Raw genomic sequence first — 17432 nt, 5'->3', positions numbered from 1 at the left:
GCTCGCCAAACATAGTTGCCAAATGCCATGTATTTACACACATGCACTACAAACGCGCCTTAGTCTGCCTTGCATTGCTCCCCTGTTTGATCCCTGCAATTTCTGAATGACTCTTTATTCTAATGCTGTTTGTCTCTCAGTCCTCTGTGCACCTTGTTTCTGCTCTCTGATGCTTCATTCTGATTCTCTCTCTGCCAAATTAGTTTAAACCCTCCCCCACAGCACTAGTTAATCTCCCTGCAAGGACACTAGTCCCAGCCCTGTTCAGGTGAAACCTTGTACAGTCCTTCCTGCCTCAGAACTGGTACCAATGCCCCAGAAACCTGAAGCCCCCCCTCCTGCACCACTTCTCCAGCGACGCATTAACCTGCTTTATCTTGCTATTCCCAAAGTCTCTAGCACGTGGCTCTCTCGACCCCCCCACTGTCTCTAAATTGTCTCAGTTTGACCGACATCCAGTACTGGATGAGCAGGAATTTACTCGCAACTTTATATTGAGAAGACCGAAGTCATTGTCTTCGGTCCCCGCCACAATTTCTGTTCCCTAGCCACCGGCTCCATCCCTCTCCCTGGCAATTGTCTGAGGCTGAACCAGACTGTTCGCAACCTTGGTGTCCTGTTTGAACCTGAGGTGAGTTTCCGACCACATATCCACGCCATCACTAAGACCGCCCATTTCCACCCCCGTAACAGTGATCGTCTCCGCCCCTGCCTCAGCTCATCTGATGCTGAAACCCTCATCCATGCCTTTGTTACCTCTGGACTTGACTATTCCAACATACCCCTAGCCAGCCGCCCAATCTTCCATTCTCCATAAACTTGAGCTCATCCAAAACTCTGCTCCCCGTGTCCTAACTCGCACCAAGTCCCGTTCACCCATCACCCCTGTGCTCGCTGACCTGCATTGGCTCCTGGTTGAGCAATGCCTCGATTTTAAAATTCTCACCTTTGTTTTCAAATCCCGCTGTGGCCTCACCCCTCCCTATCTCCCTCCTGCAACCCTACAACCCTCCGAGATATCTGCACTCCTCCAATTCTGGCCTCTTGAGCATCCCCGATTATAATCGCTCCACCATTGGCGGCCACGCCTTCAGCTGCCAAGGCCCTAAGCTCTGGAATTCCCTCCCTAAACCACTCCACCTCTCTCCTCCTTTAAGATGCTTGTTAAAACCTACCTCTTTGACCAAGCCATTGGTTATCTGCCCTAATATCTCCTTATGTGGCTCGGTGTCAAATTATGTTTGATAATGCTCCTGTGAAATGCCTTGGGATGTATTACTATGTTAAAGGCGCTATATAAATACAAGTTGTTGTTGTTGAGAGTAATCCAGAGATTAGCACCTTTGAGTTCCTGCTCGTGAAACTCTGTCTGTAGGACCTCAACTCTTTTCGGTACTACAATGTCTAGCTGTTCTCCTACCCCCGCAGAATGTTCTGCACCTGTTCCCTGATGTCCTTTACCCTGGCACCAGGGAGGCAACGCACAATGCGAGACTCATGTTGACGGTTGCAGAAACGCCTGTCTATCCCTCTGACTATCGAATCCCCTAAGACAACTGCATTTCAACACGTCGCTGTACCTACGTTCTTTCTTCCAGTGGTGTTTTTTGCGTTCCCTACACTGAAAAGTTTTATAACTATTGCTGAAATTGGTAGGAAAATAAGCAAAAGACACACCCACTATTTTTTGTGTCAGGCAAAATATTCCTCAAAGCTCACCTCCACCTAGGCCCGATAATGTGAAACCGTGACGAGGCTGTTATAGGTTCACTTATACATCCGATCTAAAGTGGACACCTGTCAATGTGAATGTGGGAGTTAACATAATGGCCCGTATTTTCTGATGCCTACGGGTGTGTACGTGCTGTGTACACAACCGTAGGGACATCAGAAATGCCGGTTTCAGGCATGCCAAGCGCATGCATTTGACCGAGTCTGGCATCAAGGAGCCCTAGTAAAACTGAAGTCAATGGGAATCAAGGGGAAAACGCTCCACTGGCTGGAGTCATACCTAGCACAAAGGAAGATGGTTGTGGTGGTTGAAGGTCAATCATCACAGCCCCAGGACGTCGCTGCAGGAGTTCCTCAGGGCAGTGTCCTAGGCCCAACCATCTTCAGCTGCTTCATCAATGACCTTCCCTCCAACATAAGGTCAGAAATGGGGATGTTCACTGATGACTGCACAGTGTTCAGTGCCATTCCCAACTCCACAGATAATGAAGCAGTCCATGCCCGCATGCAACAAGACCTGGACGACATTCAGGCTTGGGCTGATAAGTGGCAGGTAACATTCACGCCACAGAAGTGCCAGGCAATGACTATCTCCAACAAGCGAGAGTCTAACCACCTCCCCTTGACATTCAATGGCATTACCATCGCCGAATCCCCCACTATCAACATCCTGGGGGTTGCCATTGACCAGAAACTTAACTGGACCAGCCACATAAATACTGTGGCAACAAGAGCAGGTCAGAGGCTAGGTATTCTGCGGCGAGTGTCTCACCTCCTGACTCCCCAAAGCCTTTCCACCATCTACAAGGCACAAGTAAGGAGTGTGATGGAATACTCTCCACTTGCCTGGATGAGTGCAGCTCCAACAACAGTCAAGAAGCTCGACACCATCCAGGACAAAGCAGCCCGCTTGATTGGCACCCCATCCACCACCTTAAACATTAACTCCCTCCACCACCAGCGTACCGTGGCTGCAGTGTGTACCATCTACAAGATGCACTGCAGCAACTCACCAAGGCTTCTTCGGCAGCACCTCCCAAACCCGCGACCTCTTCCACCTAGAAGGACAAGGGGAGCAGGCACATGGGAACACCACCACCTCCAAGTTCCACTCCAAGTCACACACCATCCTGACTTAGAAGTATATCGCCGATCCTTCGTCGTCGCTGGGTCAAAATCCTGAAGCTCCCTACCTAACAGCACTGTGGGAGTACCTTCACCACACGGACTGCAGCGGTTAAAAGAAAGCGGCTCACCACCACTTCTCAGGGGCAACTAGGGATGGGCAATAAATGCTGGCATTGCCAGCGATGCCCACATCCCATAAACGAATAAAAAAAAAATCGAACGCCTGCCCTAGAGAAGGGTCTCTGCGGGCGGAGAGTTCCGCTTTCTGCAGAACCTCTGCCCGCAGAAACCCCGTAGAAATCTTATGCCTGGTAAAAGCAGGCGTAAGGCCTGCGTATACCGGCATAAGAGGTGAAAAAAAAATTAAACTTTTTTTTTAAATTTCACTCATTTATCATTTAAAAATACTTTTAAAAAAGGTAAGTTTATTTTTAGCCCCGTAAAAAACTTTAATTTATTGTAATTTTAACTCATTTTAAAAACGTGATGGTTTTTTAAAAATGTATTTAATGTTTCACCATGTTTTTGGGGTGGTCTCCATTCATATATTTGACAGGTCTATCTGTCAAAAGTATGAAGGGAGATTCCCTTCTCCTATGGGCTGGCCTGGACCACGTGATCCCTGGGACGCTTGCAAACTGCCTGCGCCTCTGGGATATGTGGGCCCTGCGCATTTCAAGTTTGGAGAGGCTCAGGAGTGGAAGTGTCTGGACCGAGGGAGCCCTCAGGTAAGTTTGTAGGTTTTTTCCGATAGGAGACATCCGCACGCAGGAAGCCTCCTATCGGAAATTACGGGCCGAGGATTCAGCTTGGCAGTCCGATTCCTCAAGCACACTGAAATATGCAGGTGCAAGAAGGTTTGCCAACTCTGGTTGGATGTATTCCTGGAGGGTTCATCACATGACCTCCCGCCTCCAACTGCCTGTAAGAATATAGATATGTTTATCCACGATTCTAATATAGAACAAAGGCAGAACAGCTAATGTAGACAGAATTGACTTAAGCTGTGTGCTCGCAAATTCTAATTTTTGATCACAATGACACTCCTATGAAATGTATTAATTTCAGGGCCAAAGATATTTTACTTAAGGGTAGGCAAATATAGATTATGAAATAAATAAGCTAGTTGGCATTAATGATATAAAAGGTTGTTAGGCTGAAACACAGGCTTTTGATCACAGCAGCGGGGTGTATAAGAAAAGGAAACTATTATTTAAGAAAGGTGAGAGAGAGAAACCAGGAAATTACAGACCTATTAGCCTAACATGTGTTGCAGAGAAGTTACTGGCATCTATAGTTAAGGACAGAGTGACTGAGCACTTAGAGAAGTTTGAGCTGATTAGAGAGAGCCAACATGGATTTGTAAAGGGTATGTCATGTCTAACGAAACAAATTGAATTTTCTGAGGAAGTAACTAAAATAGTAGACAAGGGAATATCTATGGATGTAGTTTATATGGAATTCTGAAGGCATTTGATAAGGTTCCTCGTAAGAGACTATTAGCTGAAATTAAAGCTCATGGAATTGAAGGCAAATTATTGACCTGGTTAGGAGATTGGTTCGATTTACTTCATTTGGTGCTGTCCACCCTGGCTACCACATGATGCACCAGGTTGGCACCACCCCACACCAACACTATAAAGCATCCCTGCAATGCCCAAGCCATTCCTTTCACACTCACCACCTTTGCGGTGTCTCACCATTCACTGCAACTTACTAAGCCACTTCCAAAGGTGCACGCAATCTATCCAAGAATGCAAAGTGTTGAAAATAAAGGCTTCAATGTTTGACACCACATTAACAGAAACTTTACATGAACATTGCATAAAACACCCAAGTGCCTACCCTTGTGTGTTGTTAGTTGGTATGATTGCACTAGGATGAGGGTGAGTGTGAGGGGTAGCTCGTGAGATGGGGATGTGATAATATATGTGATAGAGAGGGATGGGTGGAAGTGCAAGGTAAGTTGGTGTGAGAAAGATGTGTAGGAGTAGGGTAGGGAAGGCAGAGTGATGGGGATGTAATGAGAGGCACAGCAGGATGAGGTTGAGTGTAGCTTTGCACTAACGTTTCATGATCTACTGAGATCATTGAAACGTTTGTGGCAATGCACCCAGGCCCTCCTGACCACATCCTTGCTTGTGCCCTCCTGTGCAATGTACAACCAGGCTGTTTTGATCTACTGTGGAGGTCTCTTCCATCCATGGGAAGCGCAGAGGACCTCCCTGCATGCTGTGACTCCCTCCATAAGCGTATGGAGGGAGTCATGGGAGAGCCTGGGTGCAGCCATGTGCCTTTGTGCAGTCATTGTCAGTGTTTGCAGCACCTCAATGCTGTAGAACACTGACAGCACAAATGTCAAATTTAAGTTGGCCATGATCCCTTTAAGGAAACCGGCTGATGATGCATCATCAAATGACATCACCAGACCTGCTTCCTCTAATTGGCCATGCACGCAACACAGGGTGTACAGGCAGAGGATAAACTTCCTAGACATGTTGGAGCACCAGTGTCTCAGGAGGCTCAGAGTCTCGCGTCAGGCAGTGGCAGACATTTGGGGCTCAATTTTGCCAGGCCTGAGGAGGCGGGATTGGAGGCGTGTGAGGTGTTAAAATTGCAAAAAATGGCAGGCGGCTCCGATCCCGTTTCCATCCCGCCTCCAAGAAGCGGGATAGGCCCTTAACAACCAGTTAATTGCCTCTATAATCCCATTTTGAGAGGCTTTTCTGATTTTAACACATTTCCCCCGTCCTGCACGTCTCTTCTGGAACACGCCAGTTAATCCTGGCGGCCTCACAAGTGGATTGCTTACTAACAGCTGCAGCTCCACCATTAAAAAGGAGTTTTCACCAATGATCATTTGCAGGTGGCAGAACTTTGTTGTCACAGGTCTGGGGGAACTTTTAGCAGGCATACTCATTGTTGTGGAAGTTTAGAGCCTGACACCCATCTCCAGTGTGACCTCCTGGGAAACGCCTCTCCCCACCTTGACTGAGCGCTTCCTCAACTGAGGCATATACCAGAAGCATAGGAACCATTTATTTCCTTTTCTCCTGGACATCAGATTCGGATGAAGACCAGCCGCGGCAGCAGCAGAACCATGAACAACAGCAGCACCAACAGCAGCAGCAACAACAGGAGCGCCAAGCTGCTGTTCACCCACCTGAAGATGCACAGGGCAGAAGGCACCAGCGCGCGACCACATTGCTGCCCGGGATGCAAGGGTTCCAGTGCAGAAATGGGTCCTCATGGCCTCCCCTGAAGTGCAGCAAGATGCTGTCAAGCCACTTGCTAGCTCTGAAGTGGGGCTGACCCATGACAGGGATGTTGGTGGCAGACAACAAGGAAGTGGGGCCTGCTCTCCAAGTGCTCACATGACCATGCCACTGCATGTTGGCCAGATTTGCTTAGCCTGCACAATCAAACACTTTTGCCTCACACCTTCTTACCAGAGCATTGACAATGGACAAGAACCTGCGGATTCCTATCACTCTGACCACCATACTGACAATTGCAATTCACTCTAAGCCCTCAATATGGAAGTCCCATTTGCGAAATGACACACGCCACAACTTCAAGTTTGCCATCAGAATTTTTTCATCACAACAAGCAACTGATGGCATTTCAAAAATAAATACAACATAACACCCAAGTGACGACCCTTATGACTACTTATGCATTATCTTCCTCTTACGCATGCTCCTATGTGGTGCTTCCCCTGTGGCTTCAGCAGATGTGGAGGCCCCTTGCTCATTTTTGTGCTGCTCCTGTCTCGACACCTTTGGCGGCCGTCCTCTGGGGTTGCGAACCTGTGCGGGCTCGGCAACAGTCTGCTGCTCCTGCGGCTGTGCAAGGGATGAAACGCCCATCTCAGTTGGGTGAGGACTCTGGTGGGGCTCTGACCGAGGGCTCTGCGGTGGCATGGTCGTGTGAGCGCTTGGAGAGGAGCCCCCACTTCCATGCTGTCTGCCACCAACACCCCTCTTATGGGTCAGCCCCACTTCAGAGCTAGCAAGTGACTTGACAGCACCTTGCTGCACTTCAGGGGGGCCATGAGGACCCGTTTCTGCACTGGAATCCTACTCCAGAGGACTTCCATGAAGGTCTGGCTTCTATGCTCAATAGCTGACCATCGCTCCTCAAGAGATGTCAGTCTATTCTGAACAATGACCATGTTTTCAACACTCTGGCAACTTAGCTCCTCCATGGCCGTAGCCATCCTCTCCTCTACCATAGCCATCCCTACCATGGAGGTTGTCTACCTTTCCGTTATGCATTCATGCGCCAATGCCTCCACAAAGGCTCTGCTCATGTTTGCGATGGACTCCTCCATTTGCACCACACTCGCAGTGACCCTGGAGACAAAACCTGCCAGAGACTCCTGCACCTGTTCCTGGAGTTCCAGCACCGCTCTCGTTCTGGATGGACCCGGAGGCACAGGGTCGACATGCAGCTGAGCCGAGCTGGCAGAGTCCTGCGCCCTCCGACGAGGACTCTCCATTGCTGTCCCTGTCTCCACCATCTGCTGATGCTCACTTGTGAGCTGTGATACACCAGGTGACAATACTACTCTATCTCGCGAAGGTCCCACTGAGGTGTGAGTGTCTGCGCTAGTGCTGGGTGCACTGAATTCTGCTGACGCTGTGCCCTCAGAGGTTGCAGCTTCTGAGGAGTCTTGAGGCTCAGGCTGTTCCTCCTGGACAGTGGGGACGGGGGCTGTCGATGGTCCTGTGGGGGAGTAAAGGAAAGAGTTAGAGATGTGAGGTAAAGGTTGCATGCACATTGAATTGTGCAGATGATCATAAGTCAATCTGTTCGAGCATCAGAATCATTATCAGTCACTCATGCAATGTCAATGACGTGCCAAACTATTCTGTCACCAGCTTGCTGTGATGCGCCCATTGTCCGTCCCCCACTTGCAAATCGTCCTTGACACCAGCAATTTCCAGGGCTGCCTCCTCCGAGGTGGTGAGCTGGGCTACTGAGGGTGGCCCTCCTCCTGTCCTCGCTCTTTCCCTCTTATTGTGGGCTCTCTTTTCCTGCAATGAGGGACACAAGTGGAGTTTGAGTGAGAATGAAGGAGTGAGTGTGGAGAATACATAGCATAGATGCTTAAAAGGAGACAAAGGGCCCTCCCTGTGTGTTGTAAGTTGTTGTCACTGCATCACAGTGATAGGGAGTGTGAGGGCTGCATAGTCGAATAGTTAAGTGAATGTGACCTTAGAGAGAGAGGGAATGGGTAATGGTGCAGGGATGTAAATGTCAAGTGAGATGTGGAGGAAGAGGTTGGAAAAGCAGAGTGCTGGTGAGGAGAGGCGATGTGGATCAGATTGAGGGTGATGGGAAAGTCATACTCACTTTTCCTGTGTGGAGAAGGTCAGGAAACCTGCACTGCAGCCAGGTTCTGCGACACATAGAGATTGAATTGGCCTCCTGGGCCACTTGCAGCCACACAGCTTTAGTCTGCTGGGGAGGCTTTTTCCTCCCTGAGGAAGGGAAGAGCACCTCCTTATTTGATCTTGCTCCCTCCACCAGAGCTTAGAGGGAGACCTCATCGAACCTTGGAGCACACTTTGGCCTACTGCTGGACATAGTTGCTGAATGAAGCGATCACAACAATGGGCATAAAGTTTAAAGTCTCCAGAAGAAGCAAGGCTGCTTGCAGGCCTTAAATCCAGCAGCATTGATGATGTCATCGGAGGCGACTTTCTGTATGAAAAGACTCATTGGGCCAGGGGTTTCCACACGCTGGAAATCAAGAGCCCAATTAGGGGAAAATTGCACTTTTTTCCCACTTCACATCGGAGTCGGGATCCTGACACGAAAACCGCCTGACACACCCCAGCCCGCCCCCCCCATGGCAAAATCGAGTCCATGGAGTCTGCTTAAAGAAGACCTGTTGCCAAACAGACCTGGTGGCTATGCTTTACCAATGGTTGTCAAAGTCACCACCGGCCTCAACTTCTTTTCCTCTGGCTCCTTCCAGGGCTCTGCCGGAGACATTTACAAGATCTCGCTGACGTCGGCCCACAAATGCATAGGACAGGTGACTGATGGCTTGTTTGCCAGTGCGGGCAACTATGTCAACTTTGCCATCGATGATGCCAGTCAGGGTAAGTGGGCGCTCCGGTTTGCGGATCTAGCTGGCACGTGCCAATTAAGGCACCCCCAGATCACCCAGGAATATTCATCAACCGCAAGGGCTTCCACACCATCAATGTGCAGCTGGTGTACAACCACAAAAGATGTTTATGCATGGATTGAGCTCCTCTGAGGAGTCGCCGTCATCCTCCTGCGGGATGCTTGAAGGTCCTGTGGGAGATTAAAGACATGAATTAGAACTGTCAAGGTAAGAATGTTTTAAGTGATCATATGCACAGGATCATATTTTACTCGTTGCTGATATCAGTCAACATGAGTGCGTATTGCATGCCATGTGGCTCTCTGATATTTAATTCTGTCACCAGATACCTGGGAGGCCCGCACCTCTCCGTCTCCAACATCTAAGCACACCGAGACTCCAATTATGTGCAGCGCCACCTCCTCTGCACCTGTCAGTTGCGAAATGGCTGGAGGGCCACCTCCAGTTCTCTGCCTCTCCCTTCTCCACCTCCAGTTCTCTGCCTCTCCCTTCTCCACCTCCAGTTCTCTGCCTCTCCCTTCTCCATCTCCAGTTCTCTGCCTCTCCCTTCTCCACCTCCAGTTCTCTGCCTCTCCCTTCTCCACCTCCAGTTCTCTGCCTCTCCCTTCTGTTCTGCGCTCTCTTCTCCTGGAAGGAGGGAAAGAAGAGACCTATGAGTGAGAGTAATGACATGTGCTGAACGGATGGATAGAGAGCATTTGTTGAGGGTGACTATAAGGGAGAGGCATGACATTGCAAAAAGATGAGGGTGAGTATCAGTGGTGGATGGACAGATAAGGATGTGAGGAAGTGCATAGACAAGGAGGGATGGGTGCACCTGCAAGATAGGTTGGTGTGAGGAGTGATGTGCTGAAGTAGGCGTGAGATAGTAAAAGTGAGGTGCTCCAACAGATTGGTAGGAATGCTGAGGTGCCGGCCTGGGGGAGTGGCAGTGGGTCAGGACCCTCCTGTCCTCTCTCAGGATGACAACATTCCTGTTCCCATCACTGCCACTACACCATTGCCCTTGCCGCTGCACGTCAGCCAGTCAGCCAAGACTGTTGCCGCCCATGCCGAGGTGGTGCAACCTACAGCCGGGCCTTCTAGGGCCACAGTTGTTCGAGGTCGTCCTGCAAGTCCATCTGAAGTCTCCCCCACGGAAACTCAGCAGCCTTCCACCTGCTATGCTTTAGCCACAGTGGGAGCACTTGATTTGGAAAGGGCACACGAATGACAGGCACTAAGGGATTGCACAAGAGTGATTAGTTCATGTCCTAAGTGTAATTATGAGTCAATTGATCAATTTATTATTTATGTTTGGAATCTTTAGTGGTGGTGGCTCTCAATTTAAGATTTGTGCCCAGGAGGAGGCTGCGATATTCCGTGACAGAGGGATGGTATGATGGGGGTATGTTGAGCAACGGGGGTCTGGGGTTTCATTCAGTAGAATCAAGAGTCTGATGAGGTGCTCACTGACAGCTCGTCCGGAGGGGGGATTGGCTGGCTGCCTGCCTTGTCCCTCCCACCTCCTCATGCTCATGCGTGCTCATGCGGCTTCTCTCTGCTAAGAGAGAAGACAACGCAATCCCTTTGCTTCCTGTACAGGGTCTCTGTGACCTCCCGGATGCAGCGATGGACGGTGAACTGCGAGATGTTAGCTATGGAAAGCACCCCCAAGACTTCCCTTCTTCCTCTTTACACCTAAGGCAAGAAGTGACTTGAGGCTTTGTGACAAAGCCAGAGTACTTCTCCTTAGAGCAGAGAAGGCTAAAGAGGAGATTTGACTGAGGTGTTTAAAATCATGAAGGGTTTAGATCGAGTAATTAAAGAGAAACTGTTTCCAATGAATAGAAACATAGAAGATAGGAGCAGGAGTAGGCCATTCGGCCCCTCGAGCCTGCTCCGCCATTCAACGAGATCATGGCTGATCATCCAATTTCAGTACCCTGCACCTGCCTTCTCCCCATATCCCTTTAGCCCTAAGAAATATATCTAACTCCTTCTTGAATATATTTAATCAATTGGCCTCTACTGCCTTCTGTGGTAGAGAATTCCACAGGTTCACCACTCTCTGGGTGAAGAAATCCCTCCTCATCTCAGTCCTAAATGGCTTACCCCTTATCCTTAGACTGTGACCCCTGGTTCTGGACTCCCCGGCCATCGGGAACATCCTTCCTGCATCTAGTCTGTCTGGTCCTGTTAGTTGAAGAGTTGATAACCAGAGGACACAGATTTAAGGGGATTGGCAAAAGAACCAGAGGCGACATGAGGAAAAACTTTGTTACGCAACGAGTGGCTAGGATTTGGAATGCATTGCCTGATAGAGCGGTGGAAACCAATTCAATCGTGGCTTTCAAAGGGAATTGGATAAATACTTGGAGAAAAAATTGCAGGGATATGGGGAAAGAGCAGGGGGAGTGGGACTAACTGGATAGCTCTTCGAAAAAGTTGGCGCAGAAACAATGGGCCGAATGGCCTCCTTCTGTGCTGTACTATTCTATGATTCTATGTCTCCTGCTGCAGACTGGAAGGATTCGCACACCATCCATAGCACTTTGGGGTAGAGAATTCCAAAGATTTGCAAGCCTCGGAGTCAAGAAATTCTTCATCGTCCATGACCATGTCTCATAGAACATAAGAATTAGGAGCAGGATATTCATGGCTAATCTTCTAGCTCAACTCCACCCTTCCGATAGCCATATTTTTTTCTTTATTCATTGGATGTGGGCATCACATTGCTGTGGGTCTGGAGTCACATATAGGCCAGACCGGGTAAAGACGACAGATTTCTTGCCCTTAAGGACATCGGTGAACCAGATGGTGGTAATTTGAACGGTGAACTACAAACTCCCAGTTCGTGCATCTACTGAGCACTGCACACTCACCGACATCACAATCTGCATCATAATCCATAATTTTAGCAAGTGCTGATATCGGCAGCACTGGGATACCGTCCCACACTGAGATACTGTCACACACAGTGAACCAGATGGGTTTATTGTAACAATCCAGTTGTTACATGGTCACCGTATACTAACTTTTTATTTTCTGATTTACTAACTGAAATTAAATTCCTCAGCTGGGCGTGGTGGGATTTGAACTGGTGTCACTCTGTCCCCAGGCTCAGTAGGCCCGGCCTACTGTAACATAACCACTCGACTGCCCCACCCCCATCGCTGAATCCGCTTCATATCCGAAACCGGCTGATGCCACGTCTTCAAATGACGTCACCGGGCCCGCTTCTAATTGGCCAGGAAACGCCCTGGGCGGGGCTGAAGAAGGCCAATCGGTGTACTCTTTTTGGTGCACACAAAAACAAATAAATTGTAACATAACTTACAATTTTAAATAAAACTTAATAAATTAAATTAAAATTTGGTTCCTGGGGGTGATGATGCACTCCAGTCCCCGTGGCGCCCACCAGTCGCGGAAGGCCTCGAGCGTGCCGGTGGACATTGCGTGCTCCATCTCCAGGGCCACCCGGGCGTGAACGTGGCCGCAGAAGAGAGGTAGGCAGTCGGGCCGAACGACCCCACTCACGCGCCTGGACCAGTTAATGGCTATTTTGGCCAGGCCCAGGTGCAGTCCAACGATCTGCCCGCTCCCCTCCGCACTGGGTGACCAAAGATCAGGAGCGTGGGACTGAAGCGCAGCCAAAAAAATCGAGGAGCAGCCCCTTCAAATATTGAAAGAGGGGCTGCAACCTCTCACACTCCGTGTAAACATGAAACACGGACTCCTCCAGGCCGCAGAAAAGGCAGGCGGTCTGGGAGTCCGTGAACCGACATAAAACCATATTGCATGGGACTGCATGGTGGCATAGTGGTTAGCACTGTTGCCTCCCAGCGCCAGGGACCCGGGTTCAAATCCAGCCTCGGGTGACTGCCTGTGTGGAGTTTGCACATTCTCCCCGTGTTTGCGTGGGTTTTCTCCGGGTGCTCCGGTTTCCTCCCACAGTCCAAAGATGTGCGGGTTAGGTTGATTGGCCATGACAAAAAAAAAAAAATTGGCCCTTAGTGTTAGGGGGGGATTAAATACGTGGGGTTACGGGGATAGGGCTTGGGTGGGATGGCTGTCGGTGTAGGGACCGGGTGCTAGGGTTTGGATGATCAGCCATGATCTCGTTGAATGGCGGAGCAGGCTCGAAGGGCCGAATGGCCTACTCCTGCTCCTATCTTCTATGCTCCGTGCGTGCAACACCCTTCAGGCCAAGTTCCCCAATAGAAAAAGGGAGCACTCCCGCGTAGAGAGCCATAATTTTAGCGATGGCTGATAGCGACGGCAGCACTGTGATACTGTCCAACACTGTGAACCAGATGAGTTTATTACAACAATCCAGTAGTTACATGGTCACCTGATACTAACTTTTTATTTTCAGATTTATTAACTGAAATTCCCCAGCTGGGCGTGGTGATGATTTGAACTAGTGTCACTCTGTCCTCAGGCTCAGTAGGCCCGGCCCACTGCAACAGAACCACCCGGCCGCCCTGCCCTGCCCTGCCCCCATCGCTGAATCCGCATAAGAGATTACCGTGTAAAGTTAAGGCACATGGGATTGGGGGTAAGGTACTGACTTGGATAGAGAACTGGTTGGCAGACAGGAAGCAAAGAGTTGGAATAAACGGGTCTTTTTCCGAGTGGCAGGCAGTGACTAGTGGGGTACTGCAGGAATCGGTGCTAGGACCCCAGCTATTCACAATATATATTAATGATGATCTAGACGAGAGAACTAGATGTAATATCTCCAAGTTTGCAGATGACACAAAGCTGGGTGGGTGTGTGTGCTGTGAGGAGGATGCCGAGAAACTCCAGGATGATTTGGACAGGTTGGGTCATTGGGCAGATGCAGTATAATGTGGATAAATGCGAGGTTATCCACTTTGGTGGCAAAAACAGGAAGGCAGATTATTATCTGAACGGCAATAGATTGGGAGAAGGGGAAGTGCAACGAGACCTGGGTGTCCTTGTGCACCCAGTTGCTGAAGGTAAGCATGCAGGTACAGCAGGCGGTTAAGAAAGCAAATGGTATGTTGGCCTTCGTAGCGAGAGGATTTGAGTACAGGAGCAAGGATGTGTTGCTGCAGTTGTACAGGGCCTTGGTGAGACCACACCTTGAGTATTGTGTGCAGTTTTGGTCGCCTTATCTGAGTAAGGATGTTCTTGCCATGGAGGGAGTGCAGCGAAGGTTCACCAGACTGATACCTGGGATGGCATGAGGAGAGATTGGGTCGATTAGGCTTATACTCACTGGAGTTTAGAAGAATGAGAGGGGATCTCATTGAAACTTATAAAATTCTAACAGGACTAGACAGACCAGATGCAGGAAGGATGTTCCCGATGGCGGGGGAGTCCAGAACCTGGGGTCACAGTCTAAAGATTAGGGGTAAGCCATTTAGGACAGAGATGAGAAGGAATTTCTTCACCCAGAGAGTGGTGAACTTGTGGAATTCTCTGCCACAGAAGGCAGTAGAGGCCAATTCATCTATATATATAAAACGGTATGTCTCTCTGTCTGTCTTTCTGTCCGGCTATACAATCAAAAGTTATAGAGCATACTTACACGTGTGTTACATCAAAAGAAAGCTTACGATTCCAGAACGGTCGTAAGCGTATTTACGTTTCAGTGAGACAAAAATTGTGCCCGCGGTATCCAAAAAACTTTTAAAATTCCGCTCATTATCTGCTCATTAGCATTGAGTGACGTCGAGGTCGACCAATCGTATGGGCGGACCTTATCGTTCTGAACCGAGGTGAGTCGCCGCCATCTTGATTCCAAACTTTTCATTTTTTTCCTGCTTTCTGCGTCTTTAAAAAAAAGTTGCTTTTAAAACACATATTGTTTTTTAAAAAAGTTAATTACTTTCTAAATCTTTTATCTAATTTCATTAATTTTCCTACCTTTCCCCGTTTTTGCAGGTAGGCCTCGAAGCCTGGGTGTCTGTTGCCAACCATGCAGGACCCTAGGCAATTGTTTTGTGGCAAACTCCTCCCACCCCGCACTGGGCCCGGTTCCGAACCAGCGGCCAGCCATCTTGGTAAAGGCTGGCTGGGCTCACTGCAAGCTCCTCGCGCTTGCGCTGCACGGCGCACCTCCACACAGAGCGCGGCCAGAGGGAAGCGAGCAAGTTAGCGGGAGGACGGGGCGAAGGAGGGGAGGGGGAGCGGAGAGGGTTACCCCGGCAACCGGGCTCGCCAGCCGCAATCGGCCGTCTCAAGCCGCTCAGGCCCAGAGATCGGGAGGCGGAGAGGGGAGGAGGGTTACCAAGGCAACCGGGCCCGGCCAGCCGCAATCGGCCGTCTCAAGCCGCCTCAGGCCCGGCCTCGGGAGGGCGGGGCTCGGGCTGACCGGGCGCTGCGCTCAGCATGTCAGTGCGTGGGGCGGCACGGAGCTCAGCGGAGCCATCGCCGGCAGAGGGGAGAGGGTCTGCTGGCTCCCCTCTCCTTCCTCCTCCCCTCTCCTTCCTCCTCCCCCCCACTCCCTCCCCTTCCTCACCCCCCTCTCCTTCCTCCCCCCCTCTTCCCCTTCCTCCCCCCCTTTCCCCCCTCCCTTCCCCCCAGTCGCGCTCTCTCTCTTCCAACAACAACATGCCCTCAAAAATCCCTCGGCACCGCCGGGCACTTCAGCTAGTTAAATATATTCAAGAAGGAGTTGGATATATTTCTTAAGGCTAAAGGGATCAAGGGGTATGGGGAGAAAGCAGGGACAGAGTACTGAATTTGGATGATCAGCCATGATCTCATTGAATGGCGGAGCAGGCTCGAGGGGCCGAATGGCCTACTCCTGCTCCTATTTTCTATGTTTCTATTACTGCTCCATGCATGCAACACCCTCCATGCCAAGCTCCCCAATAGAAAAAGGGAGCACTCCCACGTAGAAAGCCATCATTTTAGCGATTGCTGATAGCGACGGCAGCACTGCGATAGTGTCAAACACAGTGAACCAGATAGGTTTGATTACAACAATCCAGTGGTTACACGGTCACCTGATACTAACTTTTTATTTTCAGCTTTATTAACTGAAATTAATTCCCCAGCTGGCGTGGTCCTCTTTTATAGAAAAGCAAACACCTGTAAATCAACTAGAACTTAAAATAAAACTTAACAAATCAAATTAAATTGACATTGCCCAGGGGTGATGATGCACTCCAGTCCCCGCGGGTGGCGGAAGGCCTCGAGTGTGCCGGCGGACACCGCGTGCTCCGTCTCCAGGGCAACGCGGGCGTGAACGTGGCCGCGGAAGAGAGGCCAGCAGTCGGGCCGGACCGCCCCCTCGCAGCTGGGCGTGGTGATGATTTGAACTGGTGTCACTCTGTCCCCAGGCTCAGTCGGCCCGGCCCACTGCAGCATAAGCACTCGGCCGCCCCGATCGCTGAATCCGCTTCCAATCCGAAACCGGCTGATCACACGTCGCCCAATCAAGTCAGCGGGCCCGCTTCTTCCAATTGGCGGTGGGCGGAGCTGAAGGCTGCGGCGAGAGCGGCATGGAGACGACGGGGAGGCAGCGGCTGAGAGCCGAGCACCGTGTCCCGGCCAGCGGCCCTGCAGGGGAAAGCAAACCTGGCAAGAGGAAGAGAGCCCGAGGGCAGGCCCGGCCCGACCCCCAGCCCGACCCCGACTCTCTCAGCCCGCCAGCGGTCAGAAGGCGCCGAGGCACCAAGCAGCACTTTGCAGCCCTGGTGCTGGCCCGGGGTGGCAGCAAGGGCATCCGGCTGAAGAACATCAAGCCGCTGGCCGGGGTGCCGCTGATCGGCTGGGTGCTGCGCTCCGCCGTCGACTGCGGACAGTTTGACAGGTGAAGCCTTGCGGGGCGGAGGGAGTGTGTGTGTGTGGTGGTGGTGGGGGGAGGAGTTAGGGGAGTGGGGGGGAGGAGTTAGGGGAGTGGGGGGGAGGAGTTAGGGGAGTGGGGGGGAGGAGTTAGGGGAGTGGGGGGAGGAGTTAGGGGAGTGGGGGGGGAGGAGTTAGGGGAGTGGGGGGGGGAGGAGTTAGGGGAGTGGGGGGGGAGGAGTTAGGGGAGTGGGGGGGGGAGGAGTTAGGGGAGTGGGGGGGGAGGAGTTAGGGGAGTGGGGGGGGAGGAGTTAGGGGAGTGGGGGGGGAGGAGTTAGGGGAGTGGGGGGGGAGGAGTTAGGGGAGTGGGGGGGAGGAGTTAGGGGAGTGGAGGGGGGAGGAGTTAGGGGAGTGGAGGGGGGAGGAGTTAGGGGAGGGGGGGGGAGGAGTTAGGGGAGTGGGGGGGAGGAGTTAGGGGAGTGGGGGGGAGGAGTTAGGGGAGTGGGGGGGAGGAGTTAGGGGAGTGGGGGGGGGAGGAGTTAGGGGAGTGGGGGGGGAGGAGGAGTTAGGGGAGTGGGGGGGGAGGAGTTAGGGGAGTGGGGGGGGGAGGAGTTAGGGGAGTGGGGGGGGAGGAGTTAGGGGAGTGGGGGGGGAGGAGTTAGGGGAGTGGGGGGGGAGGAGTTAGGGG

At 51.2% G+C, this 17432-nt stretch overlaps 1 protein-coding gene across 5 annotated transcripts in view; it reads left to right on the top strand.

The window, feature by feature from the left end:
• Nucleotides 1-3508: 3508 nt before the first annotated feature.
• LOC147105545 (N-acylneuraminate cytidylyltransferase-like) overlaps nucleotides 3509-17432 on the top strand; it is a 64752-nt gene continuing 50828 nt past the window's right edge. The window contains exon 1 of one of the 5 annotated variants that reach the window (XM_086010010.1): nucleotides 3509-3587. In XM_086010010.1, the coding sequence (XP_085866136.1) occupies nucleotides 3517-3587 (71 nt within the window). In that variant the 5' untranslated portion in view covers nucleotides 3509-3516. Of the gene's footprint in view, nucleotides 3588-16131; nucleotides 16773-17432 lie in introns of those variants that run through there. The other 4 variants (XM_086010008.1, XM_086010009.1, XM_086010007.1 and 1 more) reach the window with 4 other exon arrangements.

This window comes from Somniosus microcephalus, chromosome 17, assembly GCF_052327205.1.
Source record: "Somniosus microcephalus isolate GS21.2 chromosome 17, FLI_Smic_1.0, whole genome shotgun sequence".
Taxonomy (NCBI): domain Eukaryota; kingdom Metazoa; phylum Chordata; class Chondrichthyes; order Squaliformes; family Somniosidae; genus Somniosus; species Somniosus microcephalus.
Note: the sequence above shows the minus strand (reverse complement) of the source record. Positions and strands in the feature narration are given on the sequence as shown.